This window comes from Limanda limanda, chromosome 4 (assembly GCF_963576545.1).
Source record: "Limanda limanda chromosome 4, fLimLim1.1, whole genome shotgun sequence".
Classification (NCBI taxonomy): Eukaryota; Metazoa; Chordata; class Actinopteri; order Pleuronectiformes; family Pleuronectidae; genus Limanda; species Limanda limanda.
Window position 1 is genome coordinate 30,597,174 of NC_083639.1, and position 20,155 is coordinate 30,617,328.

Genomic DNA, 20,155 nt, shown 5'->3' on the forward strand with positions numbered 1-20,155 from the left:
TCAGCTGACACAACATTCAAGTTTTCCTTTCCTCTAAAACGTAAATAAAAGCGTAAATAATTGTATCTAACTTTTTGTGAACCTCAAAAAATTGTGTTTATAGACAAAATATATCAACAAATATGTTGTGTCCTTCCTGGGAGACGGATCCTCACGTGTCTCTCTGAGGTTTCTACCTTCTTTACCTGTTAAAAGGTTTTTAGTAGTTTGTCCTGACTCGTGTTGAGGGTGAAGAACAGAGGATGTCTCACCTTGTTAAATCCTGTGAGACAAATTGTGATTTGTGAAAGATAGTTTTACATCTCCTAACTATTGATGTCTGTGAGAGTGGCGCACATGTAGTGGCCGGACTTTAGCTTTACATCTCATTGTGGACACTTGTCTTTCTTCACCTCTTTAATGAAAATGTCTTCCAGCTACAGAACCACAGACTGTACAGCAGAACCAGCAGAGGTCGCTCCGCAGACCAAGAGTGTGTCTGTTGTGTGTTGTTCACACGGACAGTGTGTGCGCTGCTGCATTTCCCTCAATTCAAGGTTATGGAATAAAGTGAAGGTCAGGACTCTACGGGATGAAGACCTGCAACTTCCGGTCTTTAACAAGCAAAGCTCCGTCTCAACAGAGTCAAACTCTGGAGTGCTTTTACTTTGAAAGGGGTTCAGGAAGTGTAACTCCATTTGTGACACAGATGAACATTGTGGTTCACAGCAGAAACATGTCACAAACATGAATTCATCAGATAAACATTGTGGATCAGCTCGTTGTTGTTTCTATAATAATGAAGAGAAACTTTCTTTATATTATTATTATTGTCTGTAAAATACATTTCATGTTAAATAACACACACACAGTCACACACACACACACACACACACACACACACACACACAAACACAGACACAAACAGTGACACACAGAGTCATGGGATTTCCAGTAACTGCAGCGAGGAAGTGAAACTGTTCAGACTCGTTCTAACTTCAAGCAGCAGACGGAGGACACGTGAAGTCTGAGGCTGGTGAGTGTTCAGCTACATTTATATTATTTACAGAGGTGGGAAGTACTTAAGTTGATTTCTAGATCTAGATCTGTACTTTACTTGAGTATTTCTTTTTCTGACGACTTTTTACTTTTACTCGACACATTTGAACACAGATTTCAGTTCTTCCTGCTTCTTATCTTCTCAAACTGACTTGTTACTTGAGCAGCGGAGGTTGGCGCACCTCTCTCTCCCCCTGGCGTGCTAAGGTCCGGCTGCGTGTTTTCAGTTTGGGGGGTGGGGGGCAGCGCGGCATCCGCAGGTTGGTCGGGCTGTTCCGGTAATGATCCCTCCGCAGGTTCACCTGCAGAAACTTTGTGACGAGTTTTATACGGAAGCGTGTTGCATTGACTTGAACCCTTTTTTCCTCTGATAATTATCTCAGAAAAACAGACCGTTTTTTTTCTTTATTCAGAAAAAGTTACATTTGTGAGTTAAGTTTTACGGAAGCGTATTGGTGCCATGACGTATAGTGTCGCTTAAAACGGTCAGACTCTCCTTCTGTATAAATAATAGTGAACTACAAAAGACTAATGTAGCCGAGCGGTTAGTTCTCTTATACTGTCAGGAGGCCTCAGCCGGAAGTGGACACGAGAGATGGTTATTGAATCGGGACATCACACCCATATCTATGATCACACCCGTTTATTTTCTTTCACACTTCAGAACTTCTCTATTGACAGAACCCTCTTCCGTAAGAACCCCTTTAAAAACAAAAGTCCCAACCAAAACCCTGCTTATAACCGGAACTACACATCAACCTTCCATAATGAAGCCACTAGATAAAATAGCTTACACTAACAAACGATATATTTGAATTGTTGACACAAATCTAAACTATCTTTTATCTATCTGTAGCATATCCCCGAAAGATGGTCGAGATTTTCAACTGATGTTTTCAGGTTTATTTGAAACTTATCTAAACAACACCGTGCCTTTTAGGGGGGTCGCTAAAACATAAAACCTGTCCTTTGTGACGCTACAGATTCATAACAGGAAGTCCACGTATATACAGGAACTTCCCTTTCAAAATGAAAGCATGTAAAAAAAAAAAATACTCTGTTTTTCTGAGATAAATATATTTCATGAGTTCAGTTACAAACAACAGTTTTAATTTTAACACACACACACATGTTTGTGGTTCTATGTTAGTGAGGAAACTCATTGGCATAATTCCTTCCCTAAGGGGGGGTCACAAAGTGAGGACCAGTCAAAAGGTTCTGACTCTGTGGGTTTTAGGCTCAAACTGGTCCTCACAAAGGTAGCTGTACAATAATACACACACTAACTAACTCACTCACACACACTTTTCTACTTGTGGACTTTAGAGAGAAGAAGAATCAGGATGAACTTCTGTCAGTGAATCAACAGTTTGACTCAACGCTGTGATTGGCTGAGTCCAACACATTAAACCTACAACTGTCTCCGGTTACCGTGACAACAGGGAAACAGTGTAGGAGGGTTGACTCTGTTATATTTGAAGAAACACTGAGTTTACGTACCTGGCTTCATTGTGTGTGTTTGAGCTCACTGTGTTTTTCCTCTCAGACTGAAGATGAGTGGTTATGAGGAGGAAGAGGACAGAGCAGAGTCTCCAGGGTTCAGCTGTGTGTCTCTGAAGAGTGACTGGTCCATGCATCAGCCTATATCCTTCAGTAAAGAGCCTGGACCCTCACACACAAAGTAAGAGACCTGCTACAAACACGTAAAGCTCCAAACTGAATCCTCAGAGAATGAACCAGTGAATGATGTGTTCTGAATAAAAACATGTTTGTGTTTGCAGAGGTCAGGACCACAGACTGAGAGCAGAGTCTCGAGGGTCCAGCTGTCTGTCTCTGAAGAGTGACTGGTCCATGGGAGTTCCTCCACACTTCAGTAATGAACCTGGACCCTCACACACAGAGTAAGAGACTGTTTCTACTGTGACCTGCTCTGAAGAGGATCTAGTTTCCTCTAGTGTGGCCCCTGCAATAGGACACAGCTTCATTGAAGTTGGTGACTAATCTCTCAGAATCACTCAAAGAGCTCAGACCTCCACCAAGAACCAACACGCTCCTTATGAAACCACTTTGGAATCCATTAGAGACTCATTTTGATTTGGATCTGCACCAAATTCCACACACTGGTAAACATCAGTCCTCTGAACATGTTTGTGAAAGACGACCCCCCCCCGATCTGGTTCACAGACCACAACCTTCCACCAAGTTTACTGGTAATCTGTTGTTTTATATAATCCCACTAACGAACCAACCAACACACAAACATACTGGGTGAAAACAAAACCTCCTTGACAGAAGTAATGACAACGTGTGACTGTGACATGTGAGTTATCAGGAAATGTCTTCACAGGGAGAGGAAGAGGAGTCATGTTTCTGAGGAGGAGCTGTCATCCTGCTGTGCTTCGTGTCAGGACGTCCTGAAGGATCCAGTCTCCACCAGCTGTGGACACTGGTTCTGCAGACAGTGCATCACCTCATACTGGGACAAGTCTGGTTCTTCAGGAGACTCCTCCTGTCCCCAGTGTGGAAAAAGATCCAGAACAGGAGCTGGAGGTCAGACAGCCGGTCAGAGCAGCACTGTACATGTGTCTGCTGATGTCTTCACTTCTGACAACAGCACATGTGGTTTTATTTTGTTCCTTCAGACAGCATCAACATTTAACATCGTTAGAAAAGCACAAAGTTAAATAGCTTATATTTTCTGTAGTTTTTCTGTATCTGATGAAAACAATCAGCAGATTCTCAGATTCTCTGTCTCTGACATTGTTTCTTGTCTTTCAGCAGATCGTGGTCTGCAGGAGGTTTTAGATGAACATCAGCTCAGTCTGAAGAAGAGATGTGAACATGTGACTGAAGGAAGTGATGCAACAGGAAGTAGAACCCTCCTCAACAGGATCTACACTGAGCTCTACATCACAGAGGGACAGAGTGAAGAGGTTAATACTCAACATGAGGTGAGGCAGCTTGAGACGGCTTCCAAGAAGAAGATCCTCCACGACACTCCCATCAGGTGCCACGACATCTTTAAAGCCTCCACTGACCAGCAGAGCAGCATCAGAGTCGTCCTGACCAACGGCGTCGCTGGCGTTGGAAAAACGTTCTCGGTGCAGAAGTTCACTCTGGACTGGGCCGAGGGTTTAGAGAACCAGGATGTGGGTCTGCTGACTGTGCTTTCGTTCAGGGAGCTGAACCTGGTGAAGGACCAGCAGCACAGTCTCCTCACGCTGCTCCGTGTTTTCCATCCAGCGTTACAGAAGCTCACGGCAGAGACGCTCGCTGTCTGTAAACCTTTGTTCATCTTTGATGGCCTGGATGAAAGCAGACTTTCTCTGGACTTCAACCACAGGGAGCTTGTGTCTGAGGTCACACAGAGGTCATCAGTCAACGTGCTGCTGACAAACCTCATCCGGGGGAATCTGCTTCCCTCGGCTCTCGTCTGGATAACCTCCAGACCTGCGGCGGCCAATCAGATCCCTCCTGCATGTGTTGACAGGGTCACAGAAGTACGAGGCTTCACTGAGGCCCAGAAGGAGGAGTACTTCAGGAGGAGATTCAGTGATGAAGAGCTGTGCAGCAGAATCATCTCACACATCAAGACGTCCAGGAGCCTCCACATCATGTGTCAAATCCCAGTCTTCTGCTGGATCAGTGCTACAGTTCTGGACCACATGTTGACCACAGAGCAGAGAGGAGAGCTGCCCAAGACCCTGACTGACCTGTACTCACACTTCCTGCTGGTTCAGACAAAGAGGAAGAACAAGAAGTACGGTGAGGGACATGAGATGAATCCACAGCAGCTGACGGAGGCTGACAGGGACGTTCTCCTGAAGCTGGGGAGGCTGGCACTTAAACATCTGGAGGAAGGAAACATCATGTTCTACCAAGAAGACCTGGAGCGGTGTGGTCTTAATGTCACAGAGGCCTCGGTGTACTCAGGAGTTTGTACTGAGATCTTCAGAAGAGAGTGTGTGATCTTCCAGAAATCAGTCTACTGCTTTGTTCATCTGAGCGTTCAGGAGTTTCTGGCTGCAGTCTACATGTTCCACTGTTACACCGAGAGGAACACAGAAGAACTCAACAACTTCTTGGGAACATGGAGGAACAAATGGGGTACCTTCTCCCTGGATGACCTCCTGAAGAGAACTATGAAGAAATCCCTCACCAGTACAAATGGTCATCTGGACCTGTTTGTTCGCTTCCTTCATGGCCTCAGTCTGGAGTCCAACCAGAGAGTCTTAGGAGGCCTTCTGGGTCGGAGAGAGAACAATCCAAAGATCATCCAGAGAGTCTTAGGAGGCCTGCTGGGTCGGACAGAGAACAATCCAGAGATCATCCAGAGAGTCATCAAGAACCTGAAGGAGATGAGGAGTGATGCAATTTCTCCTGACAGAAGCATCAACATCTTCCACTGTCTGACTGAGATGAACGACCACTCAGCTCATCAGCAGATGAAACAGTTCCTGACGTCAGAGAACAAATCAGAGGAGAAACTCTCTGAGATCCACTGCTCAGCTCTGGCCTACATGCTGCAGATGTCAGAGGAGGTTCTGGATGAGTTTGACTTGGAGAAGTTCAACACATCAGACCAGGGTCGACGGAGACTGATCCCAGCTGTGAGGAACTGCAGGAAGGCTGTGTGAGTCCAGATATGATCAATAACATGTTCAATCAGTGGAGAAGAGTCGTTCTTCAAATACACTCAGTGTTAAATGATCCTCATTGTTTTGGGCAGCATGGTGTTGCAGTGGTCAACACTGTTAGTGCAGCTGTGAGGAGGAGGTTCTCCTGGTGTCTGGATTCTACAGCTTCCGCCACAAACCATAATACATGTAGATCAGAGAGAGTGTGTGTGTGTGTGTGTGTGTGTAATAAAGTTATTATTATGTACATATACATTCTCATTGTTCTCATGTAGATCTAGAACAACTAGATCAGATGTGGAAAGTGAAATCCAATGTGATCACTGTGCTGGAGTTTGAGGGTTCAGACATACGACCATATGGGGTCCAAGGGAGATTATCGTATATACTATATAAATATATATGAGCAAACAGCTAGCACAGTGAGTCAAAATGTGAAGAAATCCCCTAAAGACAGACTTGAGATATCATGTTCAAGAGCTCATGAACATGTTCTGTGACCTTGACCTTAGACCACCTGAATCTAATGAGTTCCTGTTAGTTTGAATCAACGCTTGAACCAAATCTGAAAGGATTCTCTTGAGGTGTTTTGAACAAAAAGGGGATTTACCAGGGTGAGGGTCACATGATCACGTTTTGTATGAATGTTGTGTTTTCTGATTTAATTCTCACAGATTTGATATTTTCTTTAATTACAGACTCCGTGGTTGTCTACTCTCAGAGACTCAGTGTGAAGTTGTGGCCTCAGCTCTGAAGTCAGAACCCTCACATCTGAGAGACCTGGATCTGAGTAGCATCTACGTGCAGAATTCAGGAGTGAAGCTGCTGGACTCAGGAGTGAAGCTGCTGTGTTCTGGACTGGAGAGTCCAAACTGTCGACTGGAGACTCTGAGGTCCTTAAATCCTTCTTCACTTTCTTTCTTATTGGGTCATTATTTATTTAAATTGTCTCAGTTCTGCTCTGCTCACTGTCCCTCAGTCATCTGTCCCTCAGCCAGCCTGTCAGTCACGTCCACCTCATCAACTCCATTCACCTGCACTCACCTGCTCCTGATCACTGAGAAAGTGTCAGTAAATAACATGTGGACTGAGGCCGAGCACTAGTCCTCCTCAGGTTTTCAAAATAAGAAACATTCTTATTGAAACACGTTGGACAGTTGATAACTATAGAAACAAACAGGAAGTGACATCAGGAGCCGTCCCTACTTTAAACAGTGTTTAATTACACAAACCTGCTCAGTGACCAACACACAGAGAAGAAGCTGATGAATGAAACAATGGTCCAACATGTCTGATCTGATATTTATCTTCAGGTCACAGACTGGACTGAGGTCGGCAGCATGTTGAGAGTCTGTGTTGACATGATGACGATCCACAACAACAGGAGGACACGTTCTAATATTCATATTTCTTTATTCAGGTTGAGGGGCTGCATTCTGACAGAGATCAGCTGGTCTTCTCTGGCTTCAGCTCTGAGGTCAAACCCCTCTCATCTGAGAGAACTGGATCTGAGTAACAACGACCTGCAGGACTCAGGAGTGAAGGAGCTGTGTTGTTTTCTACAGAGTCCAACCTGTCTACTGGAGACTCTGGGGTCAGTTCACTGACTGACTTTTGTAGTTCTCATATCTTTAAAACAGCATTTAAATACAATTTTTCTAATTTAATTCTAATTTAACATAATTCCTCTTCATATATAACATGAATACATTCATTAATTAATCTATGACATCTTAAATATTCAGCTCCTGCTAAAACACTGAGTTTAGTTCTGGATTTCCTAAACTGATCTGCAGGACAGAGACCGGTTCCAAATAATCTACTTGTACTGAATCAGGACTCTTTTTTTAGTCCAACATGTATGATTTCATATTTATCTTCCATGTTATGAGTCTGTGCTCACATGAATATGTGTCTGTTATTTTCACACATGAACTCAGTTTAATTTACAGTTAAGTTTTATTCTTTATTCAGGTTGGTGGATTGCAGTCTGTCAGAGTTTAGCTGTTATATTCTGGCTTCAGCTCTGAGGTCAAACCCCTCTCATCTGAGAGAACTGGATCTGAGTGACAACGACCTGCAGGACTCAGGAGTGAAGGAGCTGCTTGATCTACAGCAGAGTCCAACCTGTCGACTGGAGACTCTGGGGTCAGTTCACTGACTGACCTTTGTAGTTCTCATATCTATAAAGCAGCATTTATATACTATTTATCTCCTTTAATTGTCATTTAACATAATTCGTCTTCATGCATAACTTGAACTTATCATTAATTAATTTGTGACATTTTAAATATTCAGCTACTTGTTAAAACACTGAGTTTAGTTCTGGATTTCCTAAACTGATCTGCAGGACAGAGACTGGGTCCAAATAATCTATTGGTACTGAATCAGGACTCGTTTTTAGTCCAACATGTATGATTTCATATTTATCTTCCATGTTATGAGTCTGTGGTCACATGAATATGTGTCTGTTATTTACACAGATCAACTCAGTTTAATTTACAGTTAAGTTTTATTCTTTATCCAGGTTGAGGAGCTGCAGTCTGACAGATATCAGCTGTTCTTCTCTGGCTTCAGCTCTGAAGTCAAACCCCTCTCATCTGAGAGAACTGAATCTGAGTAACAACGACCTGCAGGACTCAGGAGTGAAGGAGCTGTGTGGTTTTCTACAGAGTCCAACCTGTCGACTGGAGACTCTGGGGTCAGTTCACTGATTGACCTTTGTAGTTCTCATATCTATAAAACAGCATTTATATACTATTTATCTCCTTTAATTGTCATTTAACATAATTCGTCTTCATGCAAAACTTGAACTTATCATTAATTAATTTGTGACATTTTAAATATTCAGCTACTTGTTAAAACACTGAGTTAAGTTCTGGATTTCCTAAACTGATCTGCAGGACAAACACTGGGTCCAAATAATCTATTGGTACTGAATCAGGACTCGTTTTTAGTCCAACATGTATGATTTCATATTTATCTTCCATGTTATGAGTCTGTGGTCACATGAATATGTGTCTGTTATTTACACAGATCAACTCAGTTTAATTTACAGTTAAGTTTTATTCTTTATCCAGGTTGAGGAGCTGCAGTCTGACAGATATCAGCTGTTCTTCTCTGGCTTCAGCTCTGAAGTCAAACCCCTCTCATCTGAGAGAACTGAATCTGAGTAACAACGACCTGCAGGAGTCAGGAGTGAAGGAGCTGTGTGGTTTTCTACAGAGTCCAACCTGTCGAATGGAGACCCTGAGGTCAGACATCATGTTTTAATTTTAAAGGTTCAGTTTTTAGAATGTAGCAACATAGTGGTGAAGGGTCATGTTACAGCTGAATACCCCCCCCCCCCCCCCTTCCGACCATGAAAGAGAATCTGTGGAAGCTTCAGTTGTCATAGAAACTCAAAAGGTTCAGTTTGTCAAGTCTGGGCTACTGTAAAAAACATGGCTTCCTCCGTAGAGAGAGGACCCGCTCCTGATGTAAATATAAAGTATGTAGATATAAAGTATTTAAATATAAAGTATGTTAATATAAATGGCTCATTCTAAAGTAAAGAAAACAGCAATTGTTGCAATTCAGATGAAACCAGTGAAAACATCCCTAGGATTCTTTTCTCTTCAGTTTCTAACAATGGATCCTTTCACCTGAATCTTCCACACTGGAGCTTTAAGGTCAAAGGTCAGAACATGTGTTCCTAACAGTCAACACTGATCCTGAGCTGAGAGATGTTTGTAGAATGAGCGCTGAGGACCGAGTCCGGCTCAATGTGACTGAAGTTTCACTGACAGAGAAACAATCCAATGCTGGACAATGTGTCCATGTAATGTTTCTGTGGAAGCTAACCAGGACTTGTCCCGGTGGTCCTGTGGACTGACCACATGACAGCGTGCTGCGTTGGTGTTCTGGGACTGGGCTCAGGGTCCAGAGTCCAAGATGATTATATTTGATTCCTTTAATTTTTAGGACCAAGTTCTTCAGCCCAGTTTCTTCCACTTTGGGTTCATTTCCAACATGAGACCCTTCCTCTGGTTTCAGGACTTACACTGGGTCGTCCATGCCTTTATCTTCTCACCACTAGATCTCTGTCCAGCCCTGTACACACGTGTTCCTCAGGGTCCCTGCACCACTTTCAACTGGTCCAACTGCTGCTCAGATCATCGCCACTTCAAGAAAACATGATCATGGAACTGCTCCTTTCACACCTCAACTGTGGAACATGTTCTGACAAGTGGGTCGGACATTTTCTGGAGCTGAAGCAGCAGCAGGAGATTGTCCGGGTCCGACTCGTTCACAGCAACAGGAACATGTGGGAACATTCAGACGAGGGGCGGAGCCAAAACACATATCTCCATGATAACCATGGTTACGTTAAGTTATGTTAAGTTACAGGTTCATTGTGAAGGACAAATAATCTATTTGTACTGAATCAGGACTCGTTTTTAGTCCGACATGTCTGATTTCATATTTATCTTCCATGTTATGAGTCTGTGCTCACATGAATATGTGTCTGTTATTTTCAAACATGAACTCAGTTTAATTTACAGTTAAGTTTTATTCTTTATCCAGGTTGAAGAGCTGCAGTCTGTCAGAGATCAGCTGTTCTTCTCTGGCTTCAGCTCTGAGGTCAAACCCCTCTCATCTGAGAGAACTGGATCTGAGCCACAACAGGCTGCAGGACTCAGCAGTGAAGGAGCTGCTTGATCTACAGCAGAGTCCAACCTGTCGACTGGAGACTCTGAGGTCAGTAGATGGGTGGAGTCAGTCCACGCTGCTTTCATCAGTATTTTACTAAACACAGTCAGTATCACAGATCCAGGGTCTGTGCTACCAAGCAGGATTTGTGGTTATCAGGTTAACTTCAGGTTTAGTTTTTTCAGTCCTACGAAGCTCGTCCACTTCTTAACGAGGTAAATCACCATGGTAACTTCTGATGAACGGCTAACCTGCTCCAGGTTAAGTTGGAGATCAACCCGTATCAAAGCTCCGCCCCCTGACCACAGTGACTCTACACTGTTGTGTGGTGCACACTCTCCTTAAAGGGACGGATAAGGGAAGTTTAAATCAACGTCTGGTTGGTTCAGTTGATCTCTAACTCACCCAGAACATCTCAATGTCTCCAGACTCATCAGATTCAGTGAGACAATGTGTGTCCTCAAAGACAGTATGTGTCCTCAGACACAGTTAGACAGTGTGTGTCCTCAGAAACAGTGAGATAGTGTGTGTCCTCAGAGTCAGTGAGAAAATGTGTCCTCAGAGACAGTATGTGTCCTCAGACACAGTGAGACAGTGTGTGTCCTCAGAGACAGTGTGTGTCCTCAGACACAGTGAGACAATGTGTGTCCTCAGAGACAGTATGTGTCCTCAGACACAGTGAGACAGTGTGTGTCCTCAGAGACAGTGTGTGTCCTCAGACACAGTGAGACAGTGTGTGTCCTCAGAGACAGTATGTGTCCTCAGACACAGTGAGACAGTGTGTGTCCTCAGAGACAGTGTGTGTCTTCTTCTCTTCCACTCGTCTTGTTAGTAAACAGCAGATTCAGATCTCGTGACCTCGAGTTATTTAACTCGTTCACACACGTTATTATGTCGTGGTCACGTAATATATTTTTACCAGATGCCACCAGGGGGCGCTGTAACTTACACATTGACAAGATCCAGATGTTTTACCAGCTGTTCTTCCTGTATTTAGCAGCTGTGACTGAGTTTCTTTTATTCTGGATCATGTGTTTGTTCTCCTCTGATTTTTATTATAGAACAGTTTGATCCTGGTTGTGAAATATGAGGCTCTGCTGTCAGTCAAACTGTCCATGTCTGTGATTGGTCAAACACAGTAGACCCCGCCCCTTTTATGTGCACGCTCAGATCTCGATGAGGAAAACCTGAGTTAACTTAACGAGTTGATGAACCAGCGTCATGTGACCACTTAGTCTGACTGTGTCTGTCAGGTTCAGTTGAGCTGATCTCAGAAAGATCTCCTGGACATGTTGAAGTGTCTTCGTAGTTCAGGCCTCAGTGTTTCCTCAGTGAAGCTGTGAGAGGACAATGAGGACAGACGTCAGGATTGGACAGAGACACAGAGAGACAACAGTCGTCCAATCAGACGAGCCACAAGCTGCTTGGGATCATGTGATTGAGTTGACGTGAAGACGACAGTTGTTGTTGTTTTCATGTGAACAGGAAGTGAAGCTGGACCACAGCTGACAGCCTCACATGAGGGACAGAGACGTCTTCATCTGATCTGAGACACTTTGTCCTCTCACTTCATCAGTGAAGAACTGATCAGGTGGATCTTTGTCACAGCTCTGAGATCAGTGGGACTGAAGCCTCTCCTCATCACCATGGTAACCAGGAGCTCTTGATACAGAGCAGAACCTCTGCTGAGGTCCATCTGTCTCATCTGGTCCCAGTTTGTCAGAAGCAGATGTTCATCAACACACAGTGAAACATGTCTTCACCTGTAACAGCAGTAAATCCACCTCTCAGGTGTCCACTCTGCACTTTGACATGCAGAGGACACACACTGAGCTCTTAGCGTGTTCAGTCCAACACGTGAACATGAAGCAGAGAGGAAGCTGCTCCATCTCTGAACAGGACTGAAGTCCCTGCTGCTCTTTCTACTGGATGAGCTGCATCACTGACTCACAGCTGATGAAGTGAGTCTCTGTGAAACTGATGTCTTCTTCTCTCAACAGGTGGGAGGGGAGGTCTTTCTGGAGGTTCGTGTGAAGAGGACAGTGTGTGTGGACGGAGGCTGAGCTGTGTCCTGAGGATCCAGAGGCTGAAGCAGCAGCAGCTTGTGTGTAGTCTCCAATCTACACAAACCCTAATCTGCATGTGTTTGTGAGATGAAGCCGGAGCACCTGGAGAAAACACGTGGAGAACATGCAGACTCCACACAGGAAGACCCATCTGAACCGGATTCAAACCAGCAACCTTCCTGCCCCGATTGTGTTTATTCACATGAAGAATGTGTTTATTGAAATGACACAACACAAGCAGAATATATAAACCCTCTATAAAGAGTCACATACAGTGTGTTTAAGTTTGTCTTTATTATTGTCCACCTTTGTCCCTCAGTATGTCTCCATGTGTGTAGAACCACATTCTGTGTATATGTTTGTTTATGATCTTAAAGTTCCTGGATTCAGGTCACAAATTGATTTAGTTCAACACAAAGTTAAACACATTGAAATCACTTTGAGTTTAAAATCAGAGTTTTGTCTTTGACACAAAAGATCAAAACTCTGGACTTAAAAATGGGACGTTTTCATTTCTGCATCAGGTGCAGAGCGATGGTGGCTTTTCTACTTTTGACCCACAGGTGGCGCTTCAGTATAACAGCAGCACATCCCAGTCAAAGCCTTTATATTCAGTCTATGAGTCAAACACATGGATCATTTCCTCTGTGACAAACCAGATGTAACGAGAAGAAAAACATCTCAGAGAGAAAAGTTCTGTTTCTACTTGTCTCTGCTTTAATGCTCAATAAACATCCTTCCACCGACTTCACTGGAATCATGACTCAGCGTTTCTTTCCTCTTCAAGCAAATAGGTGGAAACATCTCGTCCTTGGTGCAGGTAAAAGAACAAAATCACCAGTTTGACATAATGGAAACAAGCAGAAGAAAAGTGAATGAGACATTTACAGGATGAAGAAGAGTCGATGAAGAGCAGAGCATCTTTACGTCTCTGAGGAAACTGTTTTCAAGGATTTTATACAAACGTCCTTGTGCTCTCACTGCAATGCATTGCCTTGTGGTTTGTGCACCATAATTACTAATTAACTTGAAACCTTTTGTAAACCAGTTTGTAATTTAAGAAATGAAATGCCAGTGTATTCAGATACATGTATTCCTGTGTGTTGAAATCTGGCGATACTATGAGTTCTTGTAACAGGAGGGAAGGTGAAGGACTACACATAATACTCTGTTCCCAATATAGAGATGGATCAAAGGAGCCAAAGAATGGAACGACTGGGTTTGTTGTCCCAGAATTAAATATAAATATAAAGGAAATAACAGCAGATCACAGTATATACAGTTGAGATGTTGGCAATAGCAACGGCATCACAGTGGACAGAGCAAAACCAGATGAGTCAGCATTGGTATCATTACAGTCATCCCACAGCAGAGCAGATACACTGTATGAAACACACCAGACACTATTCAGACGACATCACACACAGAAGTCCGGTTCATGTGGATCCCAGCTCACTGAGCATCGAGGGCAATGAAATGGACAAAACAATCTTTAAAACAGGAGAGAGTCACAGAGGAAGCTTTCAGTGAGGCCCAAGCTAAAGCAGGAAGTAGAAGCAACATCATGACTGACTGGACAAAACAATGAGGGAGGAAAAGGATCATCTATATGAAATAAAACAAAAAGTGGGAGGAATGAAAACAATGATTAAAACAGCAGAGAGCAAACAGTTGTATCAAGGTGAAGATGAGGACTCACAGGATTAAACACAACAATCATTTAATATCATCCATCAGTGTGAATGTGGCTCAGGGGAAGAAAGTGTGGAGCATCAGAAATATAAAGAGAAAGAGAAAAGCTACAGAAGCAGCCGAGGAAATGTTAAACCTAAAGAATCTGTTCAGAGTTGAGGAAGAGAAATATAAAGTTTGAGTTTTTAAAAGAAACTGGATGAATGAGGAGGATTTAAGTTGAAGGGTTTGTTATTTGTCTTCATGTATTTCCGCAGACAAAACACTCCAGCACAGTAGGTGGCGCTAACGCACCTTGAAACTCAGGTGCCACCCTCCACGAAAGCAGAAGAAGATCCCGCCCACCTGCAGCAAGTGCAGGTCATCGCTCAGCTGATTGGAGGAACTCAGGGGGAGGAGCTACCACACGTCACTACAGCAAACAGTGTTTTAACAGAGACTTTCATTTGAACCAGTTTCACACCTGAAGCCAACTGAACGTGTTTCACACCGACTCACAGATTCCTTCCTGTTCACAGTAATTTCCTCTGAGTGGGTCACTTAGCTCTTCCTGTTAGCGTTAGCATTGATGTGTTGACTCCATTGTTCCAGAGAGTTGTTGCTGTGTCAGCTCATTTACGCAGCTGCTCTATTTCTTCATATCATTATTAATAACCACACTAACGGATTCATTGTGTTTGTGTTCAGCAGAGAGCTGACTGGAAAAATTATAACAAAAATATACATATACTGTATAATTTTACACATTTTTGACCCCAGATGCTGAGTCTCAAATAGAATGGACTAGTGGATCTGAACTTCAGGGACAACAAGCAGGAAAATGAGAAGTTAAACATTTATACCTATATTTAGTTTTTTAACCTCGTCTTCTATCTCAACCTCATCAAGTTTGACTTTCATGAGCCACAATGTGAGGAATTCATCTGGCGGATTTTACACAATATTTTGATCCGCCCCTGCTGCTCTACAGGCTCCGCCCCTCACCTGGATGTTCCTGTTTGAACGAGTCGGACCCGACAACCTGCTGCTGCTGCTTCACAAACACCAACTACACAACATGTCAGGTGGATATTATCTCGACATGTTGTGTGAAGCCCTGACCCACCTGCAGAATGTCCTCCTCCGAGTCACATGACAGCAGTTTTCCCAGTCTGGTGTCTGGGAACTTCTTCAGCGTGGTGGAGCACAGGCTCCTCTTCAGGCCTCCGACGTTCACGTGGATCAGACCCTCGTCCGAGTCCCGGTGGAGCCAGCGCGGCACGCTCTCCTTCACCATGGTTACCGACTGTGGGGGGGGAAGACGCAACTCAGGTGAGTCTGAGAATAAAGGTGACAAGGAGAAAACGAGAGCACACACCTGAAACCACATTCACATGAACTAGATCCTGATTCTTATCTGGATCTTCACCACATTGCACTCATAGATATCCGTCCTCAGTGGTCGTGTGTCTTTCTTTGTTCTTCAGCTGCAGGTGTTTGATTTGTTTTTTGTATTGTGATCATTTTGACTAATCGCAGCTTTAAACACTTTTTTAGATGGAGGCCTGGACGTGACTCAGATCTTTTCTTTCAGTCACATGTTTTTAACAGAGCAGCCGGACTTCACCTCTTCTCTTCTTCCTGCTGCTGTTTAATCCAGTTTCTCCTTCTCTCTCTCCGTAAGGGGATGGAGGCCGAGGTAGTGAGGAGTCACTGCTCCTCCAGGATGTTGGAGAGAAGCTTTGAGGAACTTCTACATGTTAGTACTTCTACAAGTGAAAAAGATAAAGCTCCTGAAACACCTCAGTGATCCACACCTTATCTTATCTTATCTTATCTTATCTTGTCTCATCTCGTCTCAATTCCCAGTCATGATTCGATGAAGCCTCACATTTCTCCAGAGTCTAAACCTCTAGATGTTCTGGATGCTGCAGGTTGAGTTCAGAGAAGTTCATGTTTGTCAGTGTCAGCAGGATTACACACAAACTACTGGACCAATCATCATGAAGCTTGGTAGAAGGAAGTGCTGAGTCAGGGAAAGAATCATTAAAGTTAAGTTACATTGGACTTTTTAATCTCTTTTTATCATTGTGAGTTACACTTTTCAACATTTTCACAGATTTTCTACTTCATGCATGAGTGACCTTCTGCTTTCCTCTTTTTTCCCATCATGCACTGACCCCAGACGAACAGTGAGCCCACGTGGCCCCTCCCCCTGGTGGATGGAGGACCCATGCTGAGGCCTCAGGGAGCCGCCTGCTGCTCACACAGAAATAAAGTTGATCTATAATTCAGCAGGAGGAAGCTCAGCGGCTTGAAATCTCAGCGGTGGAGAGAAGAAGAAAAACACACCTTCGATTACAAAGTCCCTTCGACACCGAACACGATGTGACTTCACTTCACTGCAGACAAAATAAATCTGTTCACGCTCGGCTCCAGTTTGAGATTTTGACTTCATGTTTTCTTTCAGACGAGAGGAAATAAAATATTCAAAGTGCACATTGAGATTTTTATTTAATTAAAGTTTGTGTTTGTGGATTAAAATCACAGTGTAAATATATAAAGGCTCAACATGAGTTTTTTCTTCATATTCTGAAACTTTAGTAGTTTTATTCGAGTTTTATTCCTGCTTTTATTCTGAAAGTCTTTTTACTGAAGGGTTTGTTAATATAATTCATATAATGTTATTTGTTCATATAATTTACAGCCTGATTTATAAAACATTTTATTCATAATAACTGTACATTCAGATTTATAATTATTTCAAAGTGATGAAAAAGAGATACTAGTTTTATTTTGTATTATTTAGTTTTATTTTATGATTAGGTTTGATAAGTCAGTTTTATTTGTTTTGCTGATTGTTGTGTTTGCATGTTGTTGTCCTGTTGACTTATGAAAACCAACAAATATAATGAAAAAAAGAGAAAACTATTTGCTCTCTCTTTGAGTTAAAGATCCAGAGCATCGTTAAAAGATCTGGATAAATAAAACAACACTCTTATGGTTGTGGTTATAATAACAATAATTATGGTAATAACACATCCAAAAATCGTCTCTGAAAACCGTGGATTCTGATATATCGTCAAAATCATAAGGAATTGTAAAAAAAATGTTTAAATTGAAATAACTACAGATTAACAAACATTTAATGACACAATACCTCATTTTCATTTATAAACTATCTAATATTTATTGACTTAATCTTAGCATTTATTATTTTATTGCCTATTCTTTTTAAATTATTTTATAATCACTATAATTATATTTTACGCTCTCACGTTTTCTCTAATCTCTTCACCTCTTTTATTCTGTTCTTCTTTTAATGTTAATATTAGTATTGATAAGTTTACTCACTCGTTCATCAGCATCCTCCTCAGATTCAGATTCACCCCATCACAAGTCCAGAGGGTTATCACTTTCACTGATGAAACCGATGCAGAGAAACACACTGCATCTTCTTCTTCCCGTTCTTCTCCTTCTTCTCCTTCTTCCTCTTCTTCCACTTCTTCTTCTCCCTCTTCTGCCTTATTCCTCCTGTTCTTCTTCCTCTGAATAAAACTCTCTCAGTCCATCGCTCTGTGTTTGTGTAACATCACTGAGAAAAGAAACAGCTGCAGCTTCCTCTCTCTCTCTCTCTCTCTCTCTCTCTCTCTCTCTCTCTCTCTCTCTCTCTCTCTCTCTCTCTCTCTCTCTCTCTCTCTCCTCTCTCTCTTCAACAGACATGTTAGCGCCCCCCAGCGGTTGATTCAAATCTAATAATCTTTATATAAAGCTGCTCAAACACACAGTAATAATATCAACCTCGAGCTTCTTCACTTTATTAATATTCTTTGTCTCAGCTGAGATTTAAATATTAAATTAAATCCCAGGTGTCATCAACTCATCGGTTATAAACCGGTCGTAAATAAAGAAAGTGACGTTTATTATATGAAGCAAAAGATTATGTGTTTATTTACTCATTTATTTTGTCCAGATTTAATTTTCTGTTTTTATTTGAAGAGGAGAAACAGTAAAGTAACACAAATGAGGTGAAATGATGAAGAGCTGCTCTGTCTCACAAAAGAAGAAAACACTAAACAACAGCAGTTTTTATGTCTTTATTATTTGAAGAAAGATCTAAACACACTAAACCATTAATCTTACATCTGTAAAATTAAGCTTTCTTCATTGTATTTGTAAAATTCAAATTTTATAAATCAAAAAATATCTTTGTGAACCAATTTAAAAGAACAACTCAACTCTTACAACTGCCACTCATTTCACATTTCACAGCCATGTCTGTGAGGAGGGTGCCACCTAGTGGCCAGACTTTGGTTTTACATCTCAGTGTCGATCTTCACCTCTTTAATGAAAATGTCTTCAAGCTGCAGAACCAGCAGATCAAAGTCATTTATCTTTTGTTTAACATGATGTTGTTACAGTTAAAGTGACGCGTCGGCCATCTTTATTTAAAGACTTTGATCTTAAGTCTCCTCGAGGATCAAAGTTACTTCTACATGTTTGAAGTGGAGTGAGAGAACAGTTCTTCAGTTTCTTTTCATCTGCATCTTCACCACTAGATGTCACTAAATCTGACACATTAGTCCTTTAAAAAAAACACAAATGTGTCTTTTAACCCTTTATAGAAACATGAGGTTCTGACATCATCAGAGCAAGTTCGACATTTTAAAACCATCTTTAAGGTCGTTCACCGTAGAACCTGTTTGGATCTTCTCCGAGGTTCCACCACCTTGTTTTCTCCGGTGTTGCAGCACCTGCAGCAGAAGAGTCGTCTGTTGAGGCCGTTGAACTTCTTGTCTCCGATGCCGTAGATGAGCGGACTGAGCAGACGTGGCAGCACATTGGTGAACAGGAAGGTGACGAAGAGGATGGTGGTGCGGTCGTTGGGCCACGTGGTGACGAGAGCGATGTTGATGAAGGGCGAGAGGAACAACAGGGTGCAGATGAACAGCTGGACTCCGTGCAGCAGGATGGTGTTGAGGGCGTTTCTGGCCGAGGCCCGGTAAGATCCGGAAACTGTCCGGGCGGTGCAGAGGACTTTGAGGAAGGTGATGATCAACGTCAGGAAGACGAAGGAAAACATAAGAACCTGACGGAGAGAAAATCACTTTAATCTGAAATGTGTGAATTCATTTCTCTGTTGTGACCTTGTGTGTGATGGAGTTTGTAAAATGTTGTGAAGGAGATTTCCACAATAAAGTTGAACTCAAGTATCAACCCAACGTGACGTCACAGGCTGGTTGGTGAGCTGCTGCTCTGAAGCCTCACTTTGACTTTTTGTTCAGCGACATCTTGGTTTTTTGAAACCAGAAGTAACCATATTTGGAAGAGCAAGGGGTGGAGCCTGACTGAGAGCTCAATGACACGACTCTTAAACCCATTGGACGGTGCTAGATGTCAATCATAATGTGGTGTCTCACCTGGTGTTAACATCCGTCTGCTGATCACACAACACATGAAGTGACTGAGTGTTGGTTTGACTCCAGAGTTTATGAGGCTCATTTAAACATCATGAAGAATCACATTGTTGAAGTTGTTCTACATGTATTTATGTATTGCTGATCTACACTGATGAGATCTGTTGAGCCCGGTCAATTCCGGAACGAACAGCGTGTCGTTGATTCGAGGTTCAGATGGGAAAGGTTAATAATTTAGACAAGTTCCATGTTCAAAAGTTTCACAGTAATAAGTTTATTGCATAAGAACAATACTTACAGAGAGTCTCTGGGGTTCTGCCGGACACGTCACCAGGTTCACTGGATCATGTCGAGAAGAAGCGCCCACACTCATCCTAAGTCCACAGTATTTATCAAGACACAGGGTGCAACACAGAGGCGGATCTTTTCTTTGAGGGAACTCAGCAATTGGCCAGATGTATACTGTTTCCTCAAAGTGCAGTTTTTTGCAAGCATATCACTTGTGAGAGAAAATCCAATCGAACCTAGTGTCCTTATCAAACAGGGAGTTTGCCACAGCGGAGAGACACAGCAGATTAGACTTAGAGGAGGTTTTCATACCTTTTTCTCACAATATTTCATGAAGTACTTCATT

The 20,155-nt window shown here is 42.5% G+C and overlaps 1 protein-coding gene across 1 annotated transcript; it reads left to right on the top strand.

Moving 5' to 3' along the window:
- Positions 1-1,498: 1,498 nt before the first annotated feature.
- LOC133000172 (NACHT, LRR and PYD domains-containing protein 14-like) lies at positions 1,499-10,606 on the top strand. Its single transcript, XM_061070037.1, has 8 exons — positions 1,499-1,503; positions 4,361-5,277; positions 5,332-5,671; positions 7,096-7,269; positions 7,650-7,823; positions 8,203-8,376; positions 8,756-8,929; positions 10,242-10,606. The coding sequence occupies exons 1-8, from the start codon at positions 1,499-1,501 to the stop codon at positions 10,465-10,467; spliced, it is 2,184 nt and encodes a 727-aa protein (XP_060926020.1). The 3' UTR covers positions 10,468-10,606.
- Positions 10,607-20,155: the final 9,549 nt, after the last annotated feature.

Excerpts from the sequence above, each read along its gene's own strand:
- LOC133000172 (XM_061070037.1), top strand. Across the intron at positions 7,824-8,202 it reads TGTCGACTGGAGACTCTGGG|GTTGAGGAGCTGCAGTCTGA; the intron begins GTCAGTTCACTG and ends TTCTTTATCCAG. Across the intron at positions 8,377-8,755 it reads TGTCGACTGGAGACTCTGGG|GTTGAGGAGCTGCAGTCTGA; the intron begins GTCAGTTCACTG and ends TTCTTTATCCAG.